This window comes from Otolemur garnettii, unplaced genomic scaffold, assembly GCF_000181295.1.
Source record: "Otolemur garnettii isolate 467f Iridium unplaced genomic scaffold, OtoGar3 scaffold00097, whole genome shotgun sequence".
In the NCBI taxonomy this organism is placed as follows: domain Eukaryota; kingdom Metazoa; phylum Chordata; class Mammalia; order Primates; family Galagidae; genus Otolemur; species Otolemur garnettii.
Window position 1 is genome coordinate 2320206 of NW_003852492.1, and position 27319 is coordinate 2347524.

General features: G+C 47.4%; 1 protein-coding gene across 1 annotated transcript in view; it reads right to left on the reverse strand.

The window, feature by feature from the left end:
• ETS1 (ETS proto-oncogene 1, transcription factor) overlaps positions 1 to 27319 on the reverse strand; it is a 63943-nt gene that overhangs the window by 19629 nt on the left and 16995 nt on the right. The window contains exons 2-6 of the mRNA XM_023516765.1: positions 11642 to 11761; positions 10077 to 10277; positions 6873 to 6950; positions 5729 to 5977; positions 1337 to 1597 (exon numbers count right to left, since the gene is read on the reverse strand). Of these exons, the coding sequence (XP_023372533.1) occupies positions 1337 to 1597; positions 5729 to 5977; positions 6873 to 6950; positions 10077 to 10277; positions 11642 to 11761 (909 nt within the window). The remainder of the gene's footprint in view (positions 1 to 1336; positions 1598 to 5728; positions 5978 to 6872; positions 6951 to 10076; positions 10278 to 11641; positions 11762 to 27319) is intronic.

Sequence of the window (27319 nt, forward strand, 5' to 3'; positions counted from 1 at the left end):
AACTGGAGTCTACTTCCCAGGAACTGGTACTCCTGCATATCCTGCAGGAGATTTAATATGCTATTCCCTTCGCCAGGTAACTTTAATGGAAATGGATGAACTTCCCAATAACCCACTGTTCAGAACTGGGAAAGGATTCCCTTGAAATGAAATCCATTCCCACACATTAGCTATGTGCAAGCAAAGAGCAGGGGAATATTATAGAAAGAATAAAGTGGGACCCTTGAGGTTCCTTTCCTGGCCCTGACCCTGCTGCTACCCCCAACACACAGAAAGTAATTCCTGAGCACCACTCGTAGTGAACTTCAGAGGGGCTGTAAAGACCCACTCCTGGTCTCAGAAGGGGGGGGGTGGATTTTTCTAAGCATTCGAGCTGCAGGCAAAGGTTCATTGCTTTTCCTCGTAAAAAACTGAGGCTTCCCTGAACGCAAGAATGGGATCTAGCCTACTCTAGCCAGATAGTCAGTAGAAACAGAGATTTTGCTGTTTGTCTTCAAACAGGGTCCAGGGTGGAGGGAATTCTAAGAGAACAAAGCCCTACAGACACCTGAGTAACCAAAGCTTAAAATAAGGTCCATCACAGCACACTTGCTAATCTGTGGAAAGGGCTAGGACCGAGGGATCTGGCTGTTAGTGTATCGCTGCTCTTGGGAGTGTCTCAGACACAGTCATCCAAGGCTTCCCAGCATAGGCAGATGTGCTGCAACCCAATCTGAGCAATGAAACATCCTTCTCTAGTCCCAGAGTCTCCATCAGAACTCAAGCGCTCATCTTTCTTCTCTATGATCCCTTTTCACTCATCACTACTGGAAGAAAACTCATCGGAAAGCTAAAAAAGAAAACTGTCTCCTACACAGGCCAGTATGGAGGTAGACAGGGCACAGGGCCACAGGACACACGGTCCCCAGGTCTGCACAGCTCGCCTTGTGCCACCTGCACCACAGGGGAGCCCGGTGTGTGTGCTGCTCAGCTCTGCCTGCAGGGGGCGCCGCGGCTGGGTCTGCCTCTTCACAAGGACCTCCCAGGAGCAGGCCAGGAACAGGCCCTTGATGCCAGGCGGCAGTGCAGTTTCCAGGAACACCAAAGCGTTACAGTTCCCTTCCCCCAGACATGGAAAATGATCCGAAATGTAAGCTTCCTACCATTCTTGGAAATGATTCGTTGGGATAGAATGATACTATTTGCTTCCAAAAAATCAATGGCTTTTCACAAGCAGCATAGCCTGAAAGACTAGAGACCTCTTAGAGACTTCTCCCCACCACCCCCCAAGGGAAAGAGGCTGTCCTTTGGTCTCTGGAGCACATATGGGCAGAGGCTGCCCGCTGGAGCCGCCTACCTGTGTAGCCAGCCAGGGCAGCAGCAGGGATGACAGGCTTGTCCTTGTTGAGGTCAGCACGGTCCCGCACATAGTCCTTGAAGGTGCCCTTGGGCTTGTGATTGGGCAGGGCAGCCGGGTAGTCCTCGGAGTCGAAGCTTTCATAGGAGGGGACGCGCTGCAGACTGTTGAAGGACGACTGGCTGCCCCAGGACTGGATGAGGCGGTCACAGCTGTCGTAGCTCTCTATGCTCTCAAAAGAGTCCTGGCCCCCGAGTTTACCTGGAGGGGGAGGAGGAGGTGGGAGGGGGACAAGGGAGGAGGGATTGGGAAAAAACAGCTGTAAAATCCCTATATGGAGGGCAGACTGCTGATGAGCTCTGCGGAGGGATGGAGGAGGGGAGGCCAGTAGGAATGGAAGCTCCAGGGGTCACAGGTTTACTCGGGGAAGGGGCCGCACTAGGCCACAGGCTGAGAACCCACCGCCACTCTGCTGGTGGTACAGCTCCCAGCACAGAGACTCTGAGTCAGAGGCTGCTCATAGCGGCCAGGGAGACACGACAGTGTTCAGAACCTCAGGAATTCCAACGTCAAAAATCTAAAAGCTGAGAATCACACACGTTATTATGGGATTTCTGGCTGAGGTACGGGGGCCAATGAATTAAATGAAGAAGTTGGAGCCCTGTCAGGCTGAATTCCCTATTCCAGCTCAGGCCAATGAGATGATTTCAAAAGGCCCAATTTGGCAAAATATTTTGGTCATAAGAAAAAAAAAATTCCATTAGACTAAGAGCAGATTAGCCTTTTTTGACCTTGGAACTAAAGTGTTATTATTTTAGCATTTTTCCCAAATACTGTTTTAAACTGAAATACAAGTACTGCCTCTATGCCTTCTCGAATAGAGTAAGAAGTTGTGAAATGCTTTTTGTAAGACATTTAAAAAAAACACCATCACTATGCTAAACCATATTCTTTATCCTCTCCAAGCAAAATTCTGAATTGAAATGTATACTTTACTGGAAAAGTGTGGGCAATAAAAACAAGAAGACGACAAAGTTGATTAAAGGGTTAAGGTCCGCAGCAGCGTCAGAAATCTTTACTCTGTGCATTGCTTAAGGCATTCGTAACTGACCACAAGATCATGCAAGTTCATTAATTTCCCAAACCAGGTTATAAACAGCTGCTATGATTGCACAATAGCTCCCGGAGAAATTTCCACTGGCAAAAATGCCACTAAAAAGGAGACTAACAAAAAAAAAAAATTAAAGGAAAACAAAATGCATCAAAGAGTTTAAAAAGCTCACAGGAATGATCTCCACCTTCTACTTTCAGATTCTTTTCAGGTAACCCTAAATTAAATCAGGGGAGACTAGCTGGCCACCTTCACGCAGCACAAAGCAAGAGGCAAAAGGATGTGACAAATATCTATGGAGAAATATCTGTGAGTCCACTGTCAATTACTCAGGGGTGGCTGATCTATAAATTTCAAATTCCAGAATAGCACTGGCTTATACAACCTCACATTAGTAAGCTTCCGGAGTATTTTCCCTCCACAACACAGCAGACTTGTTAAAATAATAAAATCCAAAGATGAACATGTGCCAAACCCAAAATGAAATACATAGGAAAGTATGTTGCTCCCAAAATTATAAAGAAAATTCCATATAAAATGTATTCGGTCGACCACGTACTTTGCGTAATAATCCACCACTGTGGACTCTGGGTGCCTCCTTCCCCCACAGGGCTGGGATAAGGGAAAGGGCGGTATCGTCCAGTTGTCTCCTCCCTTCCTCCACTCCTCCACGCAGGGGAGGGTGATCCCTGGAAGGTGAGTTACAGAGCTGCACGGCTTTATCAGCCCTGCCCACCTGGTCTACAGCCACACTGGCCCCTCTTCATGATTAACACAAACAAAGGAATTGTCCCTTCCAGAAATTCACATTCAGTGACTCAGGAGAAAAGCCTACGGACTACATGCCGTAGCCTCTGTTTACGGGACAGGAATTTTTGTGGCATCTTATGACGAGATGTTTGTTCACACCAGCTCTTGATCCTAACAGCCATTTTTGCCAGAGACAAACTCAGGGAAAGCCTCAGAACAAGAATTTCTATTTTCATAAAGAACACCCCCTGAGCCACTGACAGGCAGAGTGCATGCTTTAGTCTCTCTGAAATGAGTCTCTCTCTCTCTCTCTCTCAGCCATTTTTAGACAGAGAGGGCAGGGAAGTTAGGTTTTCCACAAGCAGAAGTTAATATCCAAGAGGTCCCAAGAAGCCAGGGCACTCAACCAGGCCATAACCAGGATGGTGACCCCCAACCTGAGCTGCACGCAGGCCTGCTGAGAGCTGTGGTTTATAACAGCAGGCCGCCTCACTTTGGCTCCACTGCACAAGTCTACAGCTGGGAACTGTCACTGATGGGTATTTTCGCCAAAAATGGGTTGAATCCAACTGGATTAGATACTCAGCTATGCTGTGGCACTCACGCAGGGCAGCACTGTCTGCTCAGGGGTCCACCCTCCAGCCTTTCGGATCAATGCCTGGGAAGGTCCTCCCACAGCCCTCTGACTTCACCAGGCAGCCCTCAGCGCACTCAGAACAGCAGACGGGGTAGTCCCACGGCAGGCCATGGAACCAGCCAGCACAAAGACAGTCCTCAGAGCCCAGTAAGCAGGACACAGAAGCGCTTTGTACACTCCCAGGCAGTACGTGAATACCACACCATGGTTATTATTGGTAATAATCAGCTAACGGTAATGCTTTGGGTCTAGACCAATCACACCATCTCAGATTCAACCAGCCCTTGAAGTATGTCTTGTCTGTGGTGCTTCTAACAGGCAAAAAGCAGCCTTGCACAAAATGGTCTTCCCCTCAAGTTTTTGTGGCCTGAACTTAGAGGGAGGGAAGAAGAGTTGAGCCAGAAAGAAACACCTCCTGTCTCTTTGTAAGGGTCACTTGTGGTCCAGAGTCATTAATTTAGGGGTAGAAGGGTGGCAGAGACCAAACCCAAGAGCCAAGAACAGGAGAGGGAAGGAGGAGGTACAACCACACGAATGCAAAGCCAGGCACAGTTGTCAGCAATGGGACAGTGGATCTGCCCTAAGTCACAGCATGGCTGCGCCCAACACCCACACTCAGCCTCACTGCATACGTCTGAAAAAGTTGTTCTAATGCTTTGACCTGCCTGAAAACAACAACAACAAAAAAAGACACACACATACATACACTTGTGCATAGATATTTAAATAGACACGCTCCTAAAAATAAAAAAGACTCAGAAAGGGGAAGACCGCTGGTCCCACCCATCCCCTCTGGTCTGAAGCATTGACACCCTGGGGCCTTATGGAGGAAGATTATAGGCCCCAACTCTGCAGGGACTTTCCCTGTGCAGGGCCTGTGGGTTATCCCCAGGCTGGCTGGCAAGAAGCGTGACCTGGATACTGGAGCAAGGTGACAATGTGCATGGCCCATGATGCATCAGGGGCCTCTGGGTTCTTGCTCACTGCAGAGAAATCACTAACAGGCCAGCCCAATCTTCACTTCCAGGACCAGAGGCCTCAGACCACCACTCCAATCAGCTCCTTGTACAGGTTGCAATTCTTTCCCATTGATCAGAAGTCATCTTTTTCAACTTTTTAGAAATCAGTGAGTTCTTGCAACAGACAACTTGTTCTCAAGCATCAAAACAATCTGGACACTTTACTAGGTAGGCTGGACCTACCTAGTGAGTGTTTATGTGTTATGCTTTAAGTCAGCCAGCTCTATTCTGAAGCATTTACTTCACCATCGGTGAATATTTTATCATTATAATAATGGTTACGTTAACAGGGGCACCTTCTTTTGGAAACCTCTGGCCACCTCTTTCCCTGGGTCCTCTAGCTAAATACATACTTTAACCACACTGCTGATGACCAGTTCCAAATAAGCCACTGGTTAACCAGCCTGTATCTTCCCAAACCGAAGAAGTCACAGGAGGCTAAAGTTCCTAAGCACAGCAGCAGAGGTCATCCCAGGTACCAAGCCAGGATCTACAGTGGGACCAGGATACTCTGGGAGGGAGACCAGGGCATTGCAAAGCTGAAGGTCTCCCAGGCTGGCCACCCACACCTTCGGGTTTGATTGCATCTTCCTCATCCCTTACGACCAAATTCAACTGGAGTTATCTGACATTTCATTGTCCATCCTGTCAGATTCAAATCCCCCCATACACCCCATGGTTTCTGTCATCATAATGGTTTTGGCTGAAATAACATAAGGGAAAGTTCTTAATACAAAAAACATTCTCAGACAGGAGGGCAGAAATCGCATAATCTATAGGTCCAGTGAGTGAGGGGAAAAAGTGGGGCCTGAAAAACCCAAAAAGTAGGTAATTCGTGCAAACTCAACTGCTTTCCAAGAAGAAATCTGACCTACCACGACTGGCCCTGCCCAGGCACATGTTGTCTGGGGTTACGACTTCTTGTTTGATGGCAAAGTAGTCAGTCTGCAAGGTGTCCGTCTGGAGAGGGTCCCGGAGAATGACTGAGGGGTAGTCGTTCTCATACTTGAGGGAGAGGAGTTCTTCCGAGCTGATGGGATGGAGTGTCTGGTAAGACTCTGTGATGAAGCTGGGCTCTGAGAACTCAGACGGGGGCACACACTGAGCGTGTTCAACACCGTAGCCTGGAACAGAGAGAGTTTGCCATGGGAGAGGAGAAAGGTTTGCCGCTAAAACAAGCAGCTCCTCACCACCTACAGTGACCTCACGATGTGGAACAAACTGGCTACCATGGAGAAAAAAGGAAAGTAAGTCTAAAGGGCTTGGGTTTTAACTTTGCTTTATGACTTAATGCAATGGCCCTTGACAAAACAAATCCCTTTTCTGACTTAAATTCGTCATCTATAAGATGGGGATGAATTGCCAATGAGCGTACAGGGAAATTTCCCACCAACGCTTCTAGTACAGTCAGCTCTGAAACACAGTGCTGGATATGGCTGTGTTATTGCAATAAAAATAATAAAGTAAACAGATAAAGTGCAAATAAACCCCGTAAAGGCTCCCTTTAGATAAGACAGCCCCCCATCCAAGGGCTTCCACTGGTGTCACAGCCCTGCTCGAATTCTCCCCCTCTGGCCACCGCTCAGGTACGGTTTCCTATAATAGAATTTGCAGGTGCGTGGTGCACGCCTAGACAGGGATTTCAGAGGAAATGCTATTCTCTCCACTAGAAAAAATGAATGAATGAAAGCCAAGCTGAAATCCCTGACCCCAGCCTGTGCCGGCCACCACAGTGCACAGTACCAAATGGTAATCAAAGGTTAGGGGTCAAGTTGCATTCTCTCTGGGTTGACTTTCAAGTTAAAGATACCAGAGAGAGACCCTCGCATGTAGGAACTTGCACATCAGTCAAACATGCGAATAAGTTGCAACCTTTTGTTTTGTGGATGATACATAACTAGGAAGAGTCCACAACTAAGAAAATATTATTTTCCACACAACTACCATGGATGAGCCTTAGGTAGGGGATCTGTCCAAGTTTTCTGTTACAATGGGAAAAGGGAGGGAAGAGGAACTTACTAATGAAGTAATCCGAAGTGTAACGGGACTCTGGATAGGTAGGGTTGACTCCGTTAACTTGATATGGCTTCACATCCTCTGCAACAGACAGGGCAGGCAACACAACAGGGAGGTGAAAACCCAAGAGCGCTTGGATGAGAAGGATCCTGGACGCGAGGACCACAATGATCTCAACCCCTTTTCTAAGAAATCCGCGTGCTCATTAAGTGAGTTGGTGTCTGCGTCTACCCTGACTGGGGCCTTGTCTAGGGATGAGATCACAAAAATATGGCTAAGTTTATTATTTCAGTAGCTTCAAAATGGGATTGAATATCTTGGAAAGAGAATCAGTGAGTAATGACTAAGAGCTGGGAGAGAGCTCAGACCTCACTCCCGATGTCTCCGTTCTATGCCACACTGGAATCAAAGGCAGGGGACGTCCCAGGAGGTTACCAAGATAAGTCCCCAACCCTCAAATCAATCCATTCCAAATCCTTTTAGAAGTGTAGTGCAATCTTTAGGCAGGGAGATTTTCTGTCCTCCACTTCCTCTAACAGATCTCTCTGCTTTGTCTTGTATTTTTTCCACTGCCCTCAGATTTCAAGTTCAGGCCCAGACAAGAAAGAAGCAGGACATGGGTAAGGTGACACCATCTGGTGAAATGTGGCCAGGCTTGTGTACAGGGAGAGAGGGACAACATAAGCAAATGACCGCCCAGATGCCAACTTCCCCAGGAAAGAGAGAAGAACGGAGATGGGGGTAACTAGAGATGCAAAGGCTCTCCATCCACTGTGGTGAGCTGGGGGTCCCTGAGTAGGTTCTAATCAACGCTGCAGCCTCCAATTCTCACACAGAGTAGTCTGGCTCTATTTCACTGTCAGACTAAGACATAAGGACAGAGTGTTGGTTTGGGCTTTTCCTCAGGTATTTGATAACTTGTTGGGAGTGCAGCCTAACAGGAAAACAAGTTTATGCCTGCACAGAAAAAACAGTTCCCAGTTGAGATAAGATGATTAAACTTTGCTTTAGCAGTTTATCAGATTGAAACATCCCCTGTGCTTCTGGCCTTCCACTCCACCCCACCCCAAACAGCTATGTTCTTTTGGTGCTATGCAGCTTTACTTTTAATTATAGAACAAAAGCTGCTGCCTCGGTATAAACACCCTGCTCGTCTCACCACGTGTCTGCCTCTGAAGAGGGCAGGTTCTCACTCCTTACCTCAACAGAACACGGGTGAGATGAGGGGACTTTGATTCTCTAGCATATTGGATCACATCCTAATTCTCTTACATTGCTCCTTGGCAGTAAGTGAAACCTGTCTCGGGGAGGAGAAGCTCTCCACGAGTCCACGTTATTACACAAAGTACATGGAACAGGAAGTTAAATTTATTTATTTATTTTTTTTTTTTTTTTTTTTTTTGAGACAGAGCCTCAAGCTGTCCCCCTGGGCAGAGTGCCGTGGCATCACAGGTCACAGCAACCTCCAACTCCTGGGCTCTAGCGAGTCTCCTGCCTCTGCCTCCCAAGTAGCTGGGACCACAGGCGCCCGCCACAACGCCCGGCCATTTTTTGGTTGCAGCCGTCATTGTTTTTTGGCGGGTCCGGGCTGGGGATTCGAACCCGCCACCTTAGGTGTATGTGGCTGGTGCCTTAGCCGGTTGAGCTATAGGCGCCGAGCCAGGAAGTTAAATTTAAAAAGATTCAGAAGCTACAAGTTTAAGGAAATGAGTTATATTGAGGAAATCACCTAACCTGAGCCTCCCTCAAAGTCAGCGGTTCTCAACCTGTGGGTCACGACCCACAGGAACTGTATTAAAGGGCCGCGGCATTAGGCAGGTTGAGAACCACTGCTTTAAGTGCTTGCCCTTCCCGATCTCACAGGGTTGTTTTGATAATCCAAAGACAAAGTGTGTCCTCTGGAAAGGAGACACTCCATAGGCATCGATTATAACTACAACAGAGACTGGCCCAGACACCCCAGAACACGTGGCAGCCCCACCGTGATAAACAGGAGCATTCTCTCAGAGCAGAATATATTTGGGTTGCACAGATGTTTAGAAGCCAACAGCCAACTCAGATCTGTTAGGAGACCACCTATGTTTTCCCGCTACAAACAGGTGGCTCGTGTCAACACCTCTCCGTGGGCGTGTGTGCAGTTCACGGGGACAGGCTGGTGCTTCAGGGAGGCTGTGAAGCTGCCTGCCAGCCCGCAGTCACAGCTGCCACACGAGATTCACCTGGCTCTTTGCTGTGTTTATGTATTTGATATTTTTCAGCAGAAATTGAAGAAAAGGAATAAAGATGAACACTTCTGAACCTAGAGGAACCTACTTTGGGTCCTTTGGGCACAGGGCAGAGTAGAAATGATTCCCAGACAAAGGAAGGTATTGTAGGGACAGCAGGGCTAAGCCCACATTTTGCTCCCCTCCCCCGAGTCTGTGCCAGGGGTGGGAGCTGCTGACCACACGGACAGGGTGGGCCTGGGTCAGAGAGGCCAATGGGCTTCTAGGCTTACAGTCAGCTTGAGGGCACTGCTGACTGCTGGTAACTGCAATTTATTTTAAGAAGAAACTCAGAAAAATAAGTGCAAAAACACCCAAGTTTGCCTCCTGCTGTTGTTTCTATACTCAGCCAGGACTGTGGTACATGAGTCACTCTGTCCAAAAAGGTTGGACGAGGCTGGTAGGGGAGGCCATGTCATTACAAGGTTGCAACACAGTGTCCTGATATAACCCCGGTGCTGCTCCAGCTGTGAAAGGTGTGCACCATTGCCGCGATTCCTACCCGGAGTTATTAATACTCCCTGAGAAGCTAAGCTTTCCTGTGGATGTGGCCCAGAATTACGTGGCCGCAGATCAAGGAGTGTGTGTGATTGCTGGGGAAAAAAAAAAAAAAATACATTCTGGTGTTGGCTGTGGGCACTGCCTGTTCAAACAGAATGTTGGTCTGAGGTAAGAGCCAGATCAGAATTTTGCATACCCAGAAGTTTCAGGAGTGCAATATTGATGAAGATTAAAATCTAAACCCCCAATTCACAGAAGAAAAAGGAGCTCACAGGTAAGTAAGAGCACCTGCTACATGCTGGCACTATACTGGGCACACCCCACGGACCGTCCATGCAGATAGGACATCCCCAGAGAAAGGCCTTAACGTCCCACCTCTAGGCAACTTCCCGTAACAGCAACCCCACACGGCCCCTGCCTCACCCCATTTCCATGTATTTACCTTTCTGCAAGATCTCTAAATGTTCCCATAAGATGTCCCCAACAAAGTCTGGGGCCAGCTCGAGAAAGCAGTCTTTTCCCAGGGCACAGAGGGCTGCTCCATTCATGCAGAATTTCTGGAAGTCCACACCTTTCAGGCTGAACTCATTCACGGCCCACATCACCCAGTCTCGAACATGGGTTTCTGTCCACTGCCGAGGGTCTGAGGGAAGAGATCAGATAAAGATACAACAGGCCAGGCTCCACCTGAGCCTCAGAAAGGACGTGGGAGGACCTGGACCCTGCTGAGGAAGCTGCTCTCGTCACAGAATGGGCAAGTGCAGCCTGTCCTTACGCATCAGTGGGCGCTGCCCTGGCCCTCCTCCCCACCTGCAACATCCTCGCAGTCTCTGCTCGGCCTGCTAGGAGAGCGCTGCCATCAGCCAAAGGCAACACATGGTATCCTCGGCCCTCCACTCAGGCCACGGTTCCCATGCGTCCCCTCTCTCACTGCCTTATTCCCATTCAACTTGTTTAAAAGACCTGGACAAGGAAACAAGTGCCTTCTTTAATAACAATAATAACAGTGTAAAGTGTTTCCTTGAGACTGCACAGGCCTCTTCTCTGTACTGAACTCTTACAATGCACTTCAGACTGTTATTCTCAATTATTTTTATCTTAGCCAATTACGGTTAGTAATAATTGCTGCAATTAGTAATAGTAATGGCACTTGGTAATAACATTAGGTACCTGTATTACCCCAGGTCCCTGGCAAAGCCTATACCTATCATAGCCCTGCTTCAAAAGGCAGTGTCCTATAGAACAACACATACCCTTCACACGTGACCTGAGGTCTGACATGACCACGCCCACCAGTGGCCAACCCACCCTGAGGATACCAGGTTGTAGCGCCACATCACAGCTGTTCCAAGGGTGTCCCTTTGACCCTGCTCACTACTGCACAGGCTGCTAGAACTGGCCTAGGGACAGAATTGCTGTCACCCAACAGAAAGGTGCTCTTCCTGCCCCTGGCTGTGCAGGGAAAGCTTATTCCAGTCACTTTCCTTTCTGATAACTAGTCCTCTTATGTTCCCATATAAACCCTTTCAGATAAGAATACCCAAGGACACACATATTTTGCCAAAGTACATGTAAAAGAAAAGAGTAATCAGTAAATTCTAAGAAATGTAGCTCAGAGTTCATCCAGTGTGCCCCAGAGTGACCCTGAGACCGTGTTTCTCAAACTTATCTGCAGGTTGGAATTACTCTACAAGCTTCAAAAAGACTGATGCCACCAGTGATTAAGAGCTAATTGCTGTGGAAGTTTTCAAAGATCCAGAGGTGATTGTAATGTGTGGAGAAGCTTGGGGACCACTGTCCTAAGACCAGGATGGTGGGCACAGGCCTGGGAGGTGGAAAAGCAGGGACGTGTATGTTTAAGATTGTTCCAACAGACATCAGCAATGACCCCCAGGGGCCAATCCCAGGTGGTCAGTCTGCCATCCGCCTCCCACACTGCAGGTGAGGAAACGCCCCTTCCCTGGTGGTCAGGTCCCAGCCTCTCCTTCTCCACCTATAGAAACTTACCTTTTGGGATCCCCAGCCGCTGCTGCTCTTTGGTGAAACCACTGAAAGTAGCTTTTAATGCTTGAGACATCATTTCTTTGCTGCTTGGAGTTAATAGTGGGACATCTGCGCATTCCATATCTGTAAGAAAAGCCGCACATGAGAAACAGAAACTGCACAATCCCCACTCACAAAACACAGTAAGGCAGGGAGGTGCCACGGGGGGAGGAGGGGGTGCTGACATCCTCACCGGAGCAGGTGAAATTTAGGGGGCTTTCCACAACAGGTGAGGCCCCTTAAAGAAATCCTAGCTCTTGCCTAAAATGTCCTGCCTCCCTGGCAAACAAAGCATGCTTACTCTTCTGCACACCTCTGCTAGTTCACCACACCTTTCACACTCACTCCACCCCCCCTTTCACACTCACTCAGAGTATGAGTGTGACTGCGTTCTTTCAGCCACCTATGTAAAGGTAATAACAGTATCGATTCATTCAACAGATAATTATTTAGCACCTGCTGCGTGCAAGGAATTAGAGAAACGGCATTGAACAAGACAAAAACAGTTGCTGCCCTCAAAGAGCTAGGTATGGGATGCTTACAGTGGATTCAGTCTCTAAAAATCCATTTACACAAACACAACGTCCACGGGGGTTTCCAAGGGGAAGTGCAATGTGCGATGTTAACATGTTATAGGAATTCCTGCACCGCTGGAGGAATCGGGAAAGGACTCCCTGAGGAGAAGAGAGATGACTGACCTGAGATGTGAAGGGCTCAAAGGAGTTTAGGGAGAAGACTCCAGACCAGTGGTTCTCCAAGTGTGGTTGCCCAAAGCAGCTAACCCAACAGCAAAAATTGTTAAAATGCACATTTTCAGCCTTATTCCAGACCTACGAAATCAGAACTGCTGCAGTGAAGCCCAGAAATCTGTTAAAACAGAATCCAGGCAATCTGATGACCGATGACCACTAAAATTAGAAGGCCCTAGTCACAGACAAAGGGGATAGCATAAGTGACGGTCACAAGATAGCGGGGAAGCAGAGTGACCAAGGAGGCCAGCTGCTGGACATGAAGTTGAAGAGGTCAGCGGGGAGCTTGTGAAGGGATTACCCTCAGTGCAACAGAGCGCTGCTGCGAGTTTTACACAGACCTATGCCATGACCACGTTTTGCTCTAGAAGATCACCTTAGCTGTTACGTCAGGAATGGTCTAGGAGGTGGGTATGAATGGATGTGGGAAACCTTGCTAGAAAGTTATTGCCTTCATCATGGTAAGAGAGGACAGTGGCTTTGACTAAGAAGGCGGCGATGCAGGTGATATCAGCAAACGATATCTGAAGTGCACACAGAAGGTGAAATCTATAAAACCGATTTACGTAGGTGGTGAGCAGAGTGAGGTGCCAAAACCTGCCGGGTCACACACCCAGCGCCTTCCCTCCGCCATGCCAGCTCTGCTGCACCTGCCCCCCATCCTCACAGGGCCAGAACACAAACACGGCTGACGTCAAACATCTTCTCCGCTCACCTCAGGCACAATTCCACAAGCTAATAAGCACAGAAATGAGCAGAAGATCCCCACTGGTCCTGCTGCAGCCGCTTGGCAGTGGTACTATAGTCTGCTGAAGAGCAGCCTTGTAACCTGAACCCGCACTGTGGCCCACACAACTGACTTGTGACGGGCTGGGTTCCAGGAGAGGCTACTGCAGAAATCTCCACCCAGCCACTTCTGAACCTCACCTCGGCTAGTTCCAAAACTTCCCTGGACACACAGAATGTGTTACTGGTTGACTACAACGGAAACATACAAGGGAAAAGAGGACACTGGCTGCCTTCGGAAAAAAGGAGCAAAAACGTTGCCTCTGAATCTCAGAATGAATGGAAATCATACCACACAAGAGAATGAGAGGCAGCACTGTCCCTCCTGTTTGCTTGTCGTGAGGCTATCAGGAAACTGCGAGAGCCCAGGCTCTGCCCTGGAGAATGGGAGGGCTCCCCATGGCTCTCCAGGCCCTGCCAGTGGTGGGGAACCTGGAGTTCCAGGGAGTGGTGAGTTTGGGTTGCCCTGGAACACGGCCAAAAAAATCTAGTGGAAAAATCAACATGTCTCCAGGAAGGTTGACAAAATGATGGAAAATCCCAGATTGTTGGGGGGAAAAGAGTTGGGGGAGGGGACAGAGTGTTGATTACATAATGTCCAGCCCTTCAAACAATGGAGTGATCATGGAATGAGTCACAGAGAAACACACGGCTCCCCCCTCTCTCGGCTCTGCCGGGCCAAGACCAGCTCAGAGGCAGGTCCAGAACCGTCTTCCCTTGGAGTCGGTTTTGCTTTAGAGAAAGGGACTCTTCAGCTAGCTAGAGAGCTCTGCTGCTCAGAGAAGGGACAACTGCACCCCCTCACCCAGCCCCTAGCCCACGGCGCAACACACAAGTCCATCAGCAAATGTGGAGTGGATTAAATTTTTCCAAATTCGAACCAACCCTCCTCCCTTCCACTCTCATCCAACACAAATTCACAAACTTGAACTGTGTGGGTTTTGTTTTGTGTGTCTGTTCCCTCCATTAGATTTATGATTTGATGAAAAGGACTTCACTGATGGCGGAAATTGGCTGGGACAACAAGTGTGAGCCAGGCCAAGTGGACAAGGCGGTTCTGCTGCTGTGGGAACTGGAGGATGAGGCTGGGGAGGAGGCAGCATGGGCAGCGTGATGCCAGTGACTTGAGTGCCAAGGACGACAGCGGAAAGCCTGAGAAAGAAGGTCCCCAGGTCTGTTCCCATAACTCCACGCACTTCGGCAGCAAGCTCTGCTGAGCTGACAGTTCTCCTCACAAGTCTCTGCTTCCTGTCAGGGGGACGGCATTTCCAGGCTCCCACTTGTTCTCCTCCAGGGAAGCAGCTGGAATGACTTCTGCCTGCTCACCTCAATGCCAAGGCCAAAGCCCAGTCACGTGTCCCCACTGTATCCTCACAGGGGCCCAGGGGCGGTGGCAGGCTCTGAACCCACGTGGGGCACCTGCCTTTGGACATGATGCGCTCAGGAGGATTCAGATGGGGAAGTCAGAACTCCACCCATGTTTATTAAAAAAAACCCTCTGTAAGTAAGTGAACAACTGGCAAGGATTATCTTTTTCAGTGGTGTGAGAATTGCACTTAAATGATGCTGAATAATCATATTCAAAAGTGGCTATTAATAGACAATATTAAATTCATCATATAAAATACTGAAGTAAAAATCCCCCCATGTTGATTGCTTATGATTATAACAGTTCTGTTCATTACATTGATCAATAACAATAAGGAAATCCTTACACCAGTCTGAATCTGACATGGCTTAGCCGAAGGAGGCATCTCTGTTATTCTTAGAAGTTTTACCTCATTTCCTACTAGTGTATTTTTACATTGTGTACTAAATGTTTCTAATTTTAGGATCAGCATCTGGAAACCAATCAATACCTCCATAGAAGTTAACTAATTAATTGTCTGGAAAAACACTGAGAGTCCCTTTGACATAATAATTACAATATCTTAAATTCAAATACCCTGCTTGGCTCCAAATGCTGAGAACCTGACCTAGAGAAATACCATTGGCCATGAAGTAGGGGCTCTAAGCCAGTGATTTTTCAACCAGTGTGCTGGGAAAATTTTTAAAGATCATTAATTATTTTCAAAAAAAGTTCAAAGCACAGCAAGTATATTCCTTTTTTTTACTCTTTTTTTTTTTTGATCAATATAATTAAAAGTGTGCCACAGAAGTTTAACTACAGGTTCAAGAGTTCTGTGTGATTAAAAAAACATTAAGAAACACTGCTCTAAACACAATATGCCCTGGAAATCGAAGACATAATATGTTATATGAGATTTACTGCCCACTAAGTGTACCCCAGGACCCTAAATCTCAGCTCATATTTATAAGAATTACCCTAGATTTCTGGGAGGAAAGTTGTGTGAAGCTAACAGGTAGATAGATAACCGTCCCAAGACAGTACCGTACAAAGACACAGTAAGCAGGTAGCTTTCCTTGAATCAGTGGGGGATTACAAGCCAGCTGCATTTTGAATGCAGGGAGACATCTGCTCCTTTTTCATTGTGGCCTAACCCTGAACCACCTCGCAGATGTTTCAAGCGATGTGAGACAAGGGTTCACTGACATGTAATTCAAAGTTACCAACTGCTTAGTTTCCGAGAACCCTTGGAGGGTGCTTCACTTGTCCTTTCATTCCAGTCCTCCCAGTTCTTTGAAATTGAATGGCTCGAACCAACAATGTTACACAGGAACCTAACCCCAAGGTGTCTCCACAGCAAAAAGTTCAAAACATCTGCCCCCCACCACCCCACAAGTTTATGCTCTCACCACTCTCAACAAATAACACAGGGACACAGGAGCATCTGGGATCCCAGGGTAGGAGGATCTGGGATCCCAGGGTAGGTGGTGAGGACGACAGCCAGGAACAAGAAATCCAAGGTGCACGTCCAGTTGTGTGACCACTGGATTGGGCCAAACTCTAACAGATTACCATGACACGAGCCATGTGTGTTGGGAATCGTCACCGTGAAAGCCGCATGGGAGGAGCACCAGAACAAGCAGTGTGCCAGACATCTGAAAACTGCTTCAGAGCTTGCCAAGGTCAATGTCCTCCAGAATGGAACGTTGGAGCCTGGGAAGTTATTACAGGGTCAGCATTCTGTAGATCAGAAGACCAAAGCTCCAGGATGTCAAGAGCTTGACCTAACGTCACAAGGCCAGGAAGGGCCAGCAGGGTCTTCCCAGCCTGCCCGCTCTTAAAATCTACTACAGGACTTTCTACTCTCCGTCCCTGCAGATCGGAATGGGTCAGAGACCCAAGAAAACTCAAAACTCTCGGAGCTGAGGGAGAGAAAATGGGACTTTATTTCTTTAAAACTTAGATAAATTTGAGGAAATAATTAAATACTTCAATAAAACTATTCCAAGAAGCCCAGGGTTTCACATGGTTAGCCCCACAAGGGCATCGTGGACGACATTCACAGAATCGACTGTACCCTTTTCCTCTGCTGGACTCAAGGCGGTGAGGCTTTCTCCTCTCCATATGAAGGGAAGGAATTAAAGGGTCACCTGGCTTCCCTCCCTCCAGTGCCCCTGACACCCTACTGGGGAACTGTGATACACAGTTAACTAGTTTACCATAAAGACTGAAATATGTGTCTTAAAAGAAAACCCAGAAGAAACTTAGTGGTTCATATGGGAAGGAAGAACAACGGTCTACCTGGAAAGACAGGATTCTTAAGACAAGGAAAAGAGAGACAGAGGGACATACATTGCTGACTCGCTTCTCAAAATTCATGGAGTGGAGGCTGAGTGAAGTTAGTGTAAGCCCACTGGCGAAGTCACTTATTCCTAAAATAAATCTGTGTCTCTGATAGGATTTAAAATTTTTCATTTGGCTATTTTCAACCATACACAAAAGTAGACAGAATGCTCTATTCAAAATCTACCCGACATTACCCATTTTTGCTTCCTTTTGCACAACCGCTCTGCAGAATTGGAAAGCCAAGCCCAGACAACATTTTACCCACAAATATTTTATTGTCACAAGATTTTTTTTTTTTTTAGATAAAGGAGAATCACAGTGGGAAAATTTATAAAAGGAAGATAAACTCAAAGAAAAAAAGATGGTACATCAAATTATTTTCTCTCTACTTTATTTACTGGCCCACTTAAATCACAGGATTTCTTTCAAAGCTATGTAGAAAAGCTGGATCAGAAAGATGGTTTTAAGCAGGATGAGCTAGTCCCTCTGACCTCTGCTTCCTACAAGCAGAAGACTGCAGTGTTCACTGTTCCTCATGCACTTACTTATTGCTGTAACTAGAAGTGTGCAAACACCCAAAAAAGGCTAGGGAAGCTTGCAAGCATCAAAAGAGCAGCTGAGAGGCAAGACCATTGCCAAGCTCCCTAAAGCAAGACCCAGTGTAGGAGATAAGGTCCCCTTACCCGTTCAGACCAACACAAATAGAAAAAAATGGCTGTAGCCACGGGACAGATAACTCTGAGTCTAAAGTTGATCCTCCCTGAAAAGTTGTAGCTGGCCTCTAAGAGGGCTCACCCTACCATAAGAGAAAGATGCCAATGATCTCAGAAGCCTATGAAGGGAACCTCAGAAAGGGCCCATTCCCTCTCTCATTCAGGAACGGGTGGGCTGGAAGCAGAAAGGACAAGACAGTGTCTTCTTTCTCCTCATTCCCTATTCCTGCCACAGGGGAGAACTTCCAGCTGAGGGACCAACTACAATCCACTAAGCTTCTGGCCGAGGTTAATGCAAGGAAGGAGGGTAAATTCCCTTCTCAGCTCAGTTTTCGTAATCCCAGCACAGTGACAAAGGCAGCAATTGGGGGATGAACAGGACTCCTGGGTGTAGCAAGAGCTAAGCAAGGAATGCCTCAAGTGCCACCCATGCCAATCAAACAGTCCATCACTGTCCCAAGCAATAGGACACCACGAGACCTGGAACAGACTCACATCGGTAGGGAAACATATAGCTGAGTTTCTGACCTTCTCTTAATCCCCCACCCCCTGGAGGTCACCAGCCAATAAAAACCTCTCCAAAGAAGGGAGAAAGAAGTCACATAGAAAAATCCCCAATTCACCCTCCAGTGACCTGACTGACCAAAAATGCAAGCCAGTCTCAAATTACAGCATCTTGGTTCTGCTGCCAGCGCACACAGCCACGAGGGAATGCACACTGTTTGGGTACAACGTGCCAGCTCCGAGGTAAATGCCTCTCTGCAGAGGAAGCTGCCCCGGGACACAAGCGATGGTCTTCCGCAAGGCGAGGCGTGCTCAGGGCTGCAGGGAGAAGCTGCCTGAGAAAGACTCCAGCACGGAGGGCCCAGTAGGCTGAACATCTGTAGGAAGTGACCTCAGACTTCTCCCTCCTTCCCTCCAACCACCCCCTGCCCCATCCCCCAAAAAGGAGTTTTAACACATTATTACCACTGAAGTCCTGAGGATTTGGTGACTCACCAGGCTCACACATGGTTCCAATGAGCCCTTGACCATTACATGGTAGGGAAGCAGGAAAAACAAATGAAAGCAGTTGTAATTCAGCAGCGTCAGAGTTCAGACCTGCCAGACAAAAGGGATTGCAGGCATGTTCCCAAATTCGTTCAGGCACCTGACACGCAAAAGCTATTTTTAATCGCTGGATTTATTTCTTTCCTACCCTCTCCGCCATCCTCCACCTCAGCGAATGTTTCGAAGTCAGAGCAGAACCCAAATCAATTCCAGGTGTTCAGGGAAACCCAGCAAGCTCTTCCGTTCCAGGATCCCAGCCAGAAAGCAGAACTGCCCCCTGGGTCCCATAGCTACATTTTCTTGCTCTTTCCTTAGAGTAGTTCAAATCTCCCACCCTAAACTTTGGGCAAGTGGCCTAGAAGAGGAAATATTTCAATGAATATGCCCCTGCTGGAAAAACTCCTACATATGTGTTTTTTTCTAGCAGCCTGGCAGGGGAAGGCACAGGGAAGCAGCCGCAGAGAAACCAGGGTGGAGCTTTCACTCCGCAGGACGCTCTACCTGTGACAATGCCGAAGCCTGACGACACCGGGGAGATGCCGACTCGAGGGGACTGGCAAGCATCATATAAAATATAAAGACTAAAAAAACACATAATATTTTATTTCCCAGTGCTGAGAGAGAGCGAGCAAGGACAAGAAATCTAGCAATTTCCCCAAGTACGACGGAGAAAATAAATACAATGGACACCCAAGTCAGATTCTGAGCTACACATGGAAATTGGCATTGCCTGAAATTGGCTTTTTTGTCTTAACAAAACAGACTAATGTCTTCCCTATGCTGCACCCTCCAGTAGGCTCAGAGAGAGATGCTTTTTGCAGCAATAATCATCTAAAATCGGTTTGCCATGAGAGCACCTCACAGCTACCTGAGTACAAGGGACTGAAGGTGAATCATTGAAGCACAAAAAAGCAGCACAATTCTGAGCTCAAATCTCTTCCTTACACCTTTGCAATTTGCCAAAACTCAAAAACTGCATTTTTCCCTTCATCATGTTTACGGCTTTAAATTAATGACACTCATAATTGAAAAGAATCTTTCAATTATTAAGATTCCTGCAAGCAAGTACCACTTCAGCAGAGTGCTTTAAAGAAAACTCAGAGTTCTTAAATGATCCTTTCATGCCGTTTACAAAGAGTTCCATGTGTTTCAAGTCTTTGCCTACATAGATGCCCACACTTGACTCCCACCATACACTTCACAAGTCCTTAAAGCAGCGGTTCTCAACCTGTGGGTCGTGGCCCATAGGAACTGTGTTAAAGGGCCGCGGCATTAGGAAGGTTGAGAACCACTGCCTTAAATTCTAAGGGCACTGTGATTTCCTTGTCATGAAGTTCTCACACACCCATGGTCTCCACACTACTAAGGGGGAGGAATGAATCAGTTCCAGGGCGCTGCAGAGAGCCACAGTCCCCCTGCTGCCTTCAACTAAAATAAATACTCACAGGGTCACAAGGCCTTTTGGAACCCCACTCAAGAAGAAAAAGGAAGATATTTGACATCTACCTCTTGCTGTTACCCCAACTTTTATTATTCCTGGTATCCAAGTAATCCTTGAGGCCTCCCCCTCGGAGATCCTGGAGATGCTAGTGAATTGGGCTAACCAATTTATTTCCATTTCACTTAATTCCCACCCATAATCATCATTACCACTATTCGAATAGGATTCTGCATTTTTGAACATGTTTTCTTGAATGATCCTAGAATTGTCCTCCAAACCACCAAGTTTAGCATTCTCTCCACCATAAGGAAACTGAGGCTCACAAAGGTTTCACAAGTACTTTAACGAAGATTATCAAGCGAGTAAATTACTGTTACCAGGACTCATCCCCAGATCCGGAGGCAGACACTGGCAGACACTGACGGCAAGGGCTTTCCCCCAGGACCTATCCACAGAGTTCAAAGCAGAGGCAGCAGAACACAAAACCCTCCTTTTTCACTTTCTCCACTATTTCCATTATCTGAAAAGCTTCCTGGAGCAGGGCAGAGGCTCTGTCCTGGAGACTGCAGACAGCAGCTGCAGCACACAGCACTTACCAGCTCCACTGCGCATCCTACCAGCCCCGAGGTTGAGCCCTCCAGCCCCAGGCCCACCGGGCACTTGGTCTGGGGGAGTAACAGGCATGGGGAAGGGGTCCTGAGAATCACCAAGAAGGCTGGGCTGGGCAAGGTAAAGGATGACGAGTTTTCTGCATGGGCAAGGGAGAAATCTGGGCAAATAAGTGGAGTGGAGTCCGTTTATTTAGGCTGGAAGAGGTAAAGTTTTTCTGCACTTTTGAACTGTTTTCTCAAGGCCTGCCTCTCCCTCCCACGCAGGAAACAAACACAGAGGCCTCTTCCAGTGAGGGCTCAAAGCTGGCCGGGAAGGGCAGGAGGAGGAAAGGCTGAGAGGAAGGAGAGAGGTGGGTCGGGGAGAGAGGAGGAAGATAGGAGCTGGGAGAGCAGAGAGGGAGGAAGAGCTGGCAAAGAAGGGAGAGACGAGGAAGAGAAAGGAAGACGCAGAGGAAGGGAATACTGGAAAATTTTAAAGCAGAAAAGAGGGACAGAAGGCAGAGTGGCCGCAGTGGGAGGAGGCGGTGACTTACTCCCAATTAATGGGGCTCAGAAAGCAACATTTTTTCATCAGTTTTGAAAGGAAATTCTCTCTCAACTTTCTTATTTATTTATACATTATATAAATACATTTTTAAACCAAAAAAGGACTGTTTTTCCAATGGGAAAAAGCCTTGTTTGAGATGAAAGCCAGTCTTCAAAAACCCCTTGGAGGAAGCTGAAACCCCATGTCTTGGTGCTGCAGAAAGAAAAACAAAGTGGACATTCTTCCTGTGTTCCGAGGCTTTCTTATGCAGATGTGTTTTGCTTTTAATAAATACATCTGGACAGAGAAGGAAAAAGCCCACTCAGACACATTCACACAGTGCAACTGTCTGTTTTCAACCCAGGGAAGCACAATGAAAAATAAGAATATGTCAGCACATCTTCCCAGTATAGAAGACAAATGTTCTCAGTGCCAGTCACAGGCAGTGCAGTAATGATGCAGTGAAATAATGATACAGTAGGCAGGCAGTGAAGTAATGATAGAGTAGGCAGGTAGTGAAGTAATGATACAGTAGGCAGGCAGTGAAGTAATGATAGAGTAGGTAGGCAGTGAAGTAATGATACAGTAGGCAGGCAGTGAAGTAATGATACAGTAGGTAGGCAGTGAAGTAATGATACACTAGGCAGGCAGTGAAGTAATGATAGAGTAGGCAGGCACTGAAGTAATGATAGAGTAGGCAGGCACTGAAGTAATGATACAGTAGGTAGGCAGTGAAGTAATGATACACTAGGCAGGCAGTGAAGTAATGATACACTAGGCAGGCAGTGAAGTAATGATACACTAGGCAGGCACTGAAGTAATGATATCCTAGGCAGGCACTGAAGTAATGATACAGTAGGCAGGCAGTGAAGTAACGATACACTAGGCAGGCACTGAAGTAATGATACACTAGGTAGACAGTGAAGTAACGATACACTAGGCAGGAAGTGAAGTAATGATACAGTAGGCAGGCACTGAAGTAATGATACACTAGGTAGACAGTGAAGTAACGATACACTAGGCAGGCACTGAAGTAATGATACAGTAGGAAGGCACCAGGCTTTCCAAATCCACAAGAGAATACAGCAGAACCTCTGCAAGGTAACCACCCAAAGGAGTGCTAACTGGTCAGCATAAGGAGGTGGTCACCGTAAGGAACCACAGACATGGGGTGCATGTCCGGTCTGTGAAAATTAGGTCAACCTAAGGAGGGAGTCGGGGGAGGGGGGGGAAGTGGTCAGCTATGGAGGTTCCATTGTGTTTGGCAATGAGTGGTCACCAGTGGTAAGACCGGACCTGGAGAACCACCCACCACAGACCCAGAAGTCTTCCCAATTAAGATGTTCAGTGGCTCCCTTTGTTTGAACCGTTCAATCTCACTTATAAGGCACAATGACTGTTTTTAATAAGTGGCTCTATACACCGAGTTAAAACCTGCCTTCTTAGCAGTTCTATCCATAAGGCCCTCATTGTAGAGGTTTGAAGCCACAAAATACAAAGCTAATCTTTCTTTCCTTATTTTTTTGGTTTGAATCCCATTGTATCTGCATACAAGATTACAACCCCAAAATTTGAATAAAGTTTTAAAAAAAAGCTAATCTTTCTTTATCTGATAGCCTTTTTTTTTTTTTTGCAGTTTTTGGCCGGGGCTGGGTTTGAATCCACCACCTCCAACATATCGGGCCAGCGCCCTACTCCTTTGAGCCACAGGCCCTGCCCTCATCTGACAGCTTTTTCACCTGCTTTATTCTTCCCCTGGCGGGGTCTGTGTCCCCACACCCCCCAAGCTCCTTTACCCCTGTGCTCCTAACGGGCACCATGAGCCTTCCCAGGTAAACATCGTATTTGTCCAGAAAAAATGACAACGATGACATTGATCATCTCACTCCAAAAAATTTGGCTGCTGCAGATGAAGGTCACACAGAGTTTTCTAAAAGCCACTGAGGATACACACACCGCCACGCCTGCTCCTTATATTCTGACTCCGGGCCAGTTCTGCACCTACACACTCCATTTCATTATCCTTGTTGCAGCGTTTTACATTGAGCCAAGCCATGTTCCTATGTGCAGGGATCTTTTCTGTACCATGAATCTGTCCGCATCCTCTTAGCTGCCCCTCTCAGCTTTGCACCATCTGCAACTTACTAAATACGATCTCTGCATCTTTTTCTATTCTAAGCCCCTGATAAAAATGTTGAGAAGGCAAGGACCAAGCACCGAGCCCGTAACCTAACGTCAGAGACCATGCATTACTCTGACAGTGACACATTAATCAAGCCCCTTTGGGTATAGTTGTTCAACCAGTTACAAATCCTCCTGACTTTTCTATCATTAGATCCACATATCTTTGTCTTGACCACAAATATATCATGGAAAGACTCAGACAAAAGCATTACTGGAATCAAAATAGGAGGTTACCATACTCAGCTCATCCACCCATCGTGGAGCCAGTTCTCCCCTCCGAGTTCTCCCTGAACACCCAACAGGGAAAAAGCAGCTGAGAGAAGTGCCTGAGCTGGACTTCAGACTTGTGCTATAAGAGAGAAAGACAGACAGAGAAGGGAGGAAGGGGAGGGGGGGAGAGCCTGCAGCCACAGCAATGCTTTGCTTCCAGAAACAATGGGCAGTTAGGGAACAATGGCTGCAGACAAAGTCTTGGTCTATTTATATCTGCCACTGTTAGTCGCAGACGGGAGGGACTGGAAGTCTGCCCTGTGTGCACAGCTCCAAATGGACCCAAGTTGGGAGGAAGATGAGGTCACCGAGAATGCTGCCTGCTTAGGTTAGGAATGGGCTTCCCTTTGCTCACATAGTTCCTTCTTTGCCTCAAGTATCTCTCCAGCCAAGAGAAGAAATGTGCTTGTCTACTCCTCAAATGCAGCCGCTGCTGAGTAGTAAGAGGAGAAAAGTGACTCCTGTTCTGCCCAACCCAAAGCAATTAAGGCCTCTCCCCACAGAGGTCAGAGGAAGGTGGGGGTGCCGAGGAAAAGGAACCAATCGATGGAGGTCAACTACTGGGTTTCTGAAACAACAGTCTTATCAGGGCTGTTGACTACATGAGTTTAAGAGCACCATAAAAGAGCCTTTCCATGGGAAACTTCTCTCCTCACTTCTCCAGAGCTGGATGAAGAGGCCAAGAGCTGAGAAGCACAGAACCGCATCAACTGTGTCTCAGGGAAGAGCTCTCCTTTCCCTCATTTCAGCCCTTCTGCGACAGTACCTGTATTTTCCAGAATTGCTTCTTTTGCTTTCACATGACTTTGGAGTGGTAAATTTCAATCCTTCCCAACTGTGTTACTTACATTCTTAACCCTCCTACAGGCTTGCTAAAAAGGGCCTTCAGGGCTCTGATTAGCCTGCAGTGGACACCAGACTGAAGATGAATGGTGTCTGGGCCAGGGAAGAGGCAGAGGCCCGGTATCACCCTGCTACCTGCCTTCACTGAAAGTTTCCACCGACAGCATTACTAGGAAGCCAGCGGTCGGCACCTGCACCGCGGATCTTGTCCAACCCTACAACCTTAAGAATTGTAAATGCTGGGCAGTGCCTGTGGCTCAAAGGAGTAGAGTGCCGGCCCCATATACCAGAGGTGATGGGTTCAAACCCAGCCCTGGTCAAAAACTGCAAAAAAAAAAAAGAATTCTAAACGCAACCTGTAATGCCAGCACTCTGGGAGGCCAAGATGGGTGGATTGCTCGAGCTCAGGAGTTCAAGACCAGCCTGAGCAAGAGTTAGACCCTGTCTCTGCTAAAAACAGAAAAACTGAGGTAAGAAGCTCACTTGTGCCCCAAGAGTTTGAGGTTGCCCTGAGCTACAATGCCATTATACTCTAATGGTGACAGCTTGAGACTCTGTCTCAAAAAAAGAAAAAAAAAATCTTAAGTGCAAAGCTGGAACCATCCAGACGCAAGAAACTCAGGGCTTAATACAAGATCCCCTGCAGAGTAACTCAGCTTTACCCTGAGGCCTGCTGACTTCCCTCCTTGTTCCTAGAAAACCTTTAAGTAGAAAAAAGGACCTAAATAACACCTCCCCCCCCCCTTTTTATTTAAATAGCTTAAGATGCTTCATTGAGAAGGTACCAGGTAGCATCATCACCTGGGGAGGAGGAGGGAGCCACCAGGAAGCACTTAAATATTTTATGATACAAAAGCCTAAGCACAGAGCAGGGAAGTGCAGGGCACTGCAGCCCAGTGGAACCCAGTGATGGTTAAAGGGATGCACTGTGCGCCATCTTAGCCCCCTGCTCTCCTCATTGGCTCCAGAAGGGCACGAGTCATGACACTGAGGGTTCAGACCATCTGGAGAGTGTGCTAATAAGTTGAACCACCAAGATAAGAGAGCTGCAATGCAGAAGGCAAACATTCCATTACCGTGTTCATTCTCTACAGATGGTGCAGACTGAAACCCAGATGAAGCATCTGACCCCCTAGAACACACCCAACTGTGAAGCCCTGAGTGAGCACATGGGCCGCCTGACCCGGCCAGCACTTCTTTCAAGCGCTGCGGCCTCCCTGACTTCTCCCCCAACCCTTGCTCCTAACAGGCTAGTCACTCCCTTTTTCTGCGAGCTGGGCCCTGCTGAATCATCCCCGTGTGATTCCAGAGAGCCACATGGGAACCACATGGTAGGAATGGGGATAGGCAGAAAGACACACATTCTTACCCTGAAGCAAGGCTGACATCAGAGAAGATGCAGAAGTCCCCGCCCTTCGCATGTCTGCCAAGGCCAGTGCACGAGCAGCCCTCCCTACACCTATCAGTCTCCAGAAAAGCCGCACACCAGGCAGATGCACCAAAGCTGCCACCACTGCCCCAACATCGAGCACCTACAGCCTAAACGCCTCCGTTCAGTACATCCAAATGTGCATCCCTAATGAGGAGTGAAAAATCTTTAATAATTTTGAAGTCCAAGGTCAACTTTCTGAGCTGCAAAAGAGATACTTAGGCCCCAGAGAGACCAACTTCAAAGGGAACATGGTTACTTACTCTCCCTAAACCATGGGTTCACTGCTGAGCCCATCATAACATCTGAGGCTACCCTAAGATCTGTGTAGCTGTACCTGATCTATAATTTTGGCCTCTATATCTGTTCAGCTTCAGCGTTCTTATGGACTCAGGCACTAACTATCACCCCATGCGTTCTCCTGCTATGTCCACACTTCGCCCTGTCTCCACTCCTCTGTCCGGCCCTCACTATGGCCATATGATGCATAAAGCCTTATCAGGGCCAAAAAGTAGAAAAGAGGAATGTACAGAATTTGCTATAAAACTTTAACAACTCCTTGGAGGGAGGTTCTCCTTCCTGAATGAACAGTGGAGAGGAAGCAGCCAAGCTCTGTCGCTGACTGGGGTCCTACTCCATCCCTGGACACCGAATCAGAAGATGAAACTTTTTCTTTTACAGATGGGGAAAAAGAAACTCGGGGAGGTGACATCAACTCTCCTTAAGTCGCATGACCACAACTTCTAGACCTCTTCACTCCCAGTCTGGTATTTTTTTCCTCTAACTACTGCTGTTTATTTCCAGCAGTGGACTGGGAGGCAGAAAGTCTCCCTGCACGGCTTTCCTACCATGAAGCCCTGGTAAACCATTCTGGCTAACACTGTTCTTCCCCAAGTTCTCAAGAACCACAGAGGAAAAATCCATCCAAAAATCTAACACACACAATGTGATTAAATGGACCCTCAAATGTTCCCACTCCTGGTTGTGCATTTTGAATACTTTACCATAGAAGAATTTTCTCAAAGCAGATAAAGCAAGCAATCTTCAATACTCAACATCTATCTCATGACACCACAGGCGTGACGGCCCTGAAATTGGAGGGCGCTATTCCTATCAATCCAGGAAGAGTGAACAGTCGATCTCACTGATCAAGGGAACTTTATCTAAGAAGCACTGGGAACAAGAGCAGATTGCCATTATGTCACTTGAAAGTTTCATAACACTACCAGTCCAGTCCACTGGTATTCCAAAGAGGGTCACCAAAACACAGTGACTTAAGAAGCCCAAACATAACATCAGGGGCATTGGCCTAAGACGTGAATACTGGTGCATCAAATTAATGCAGG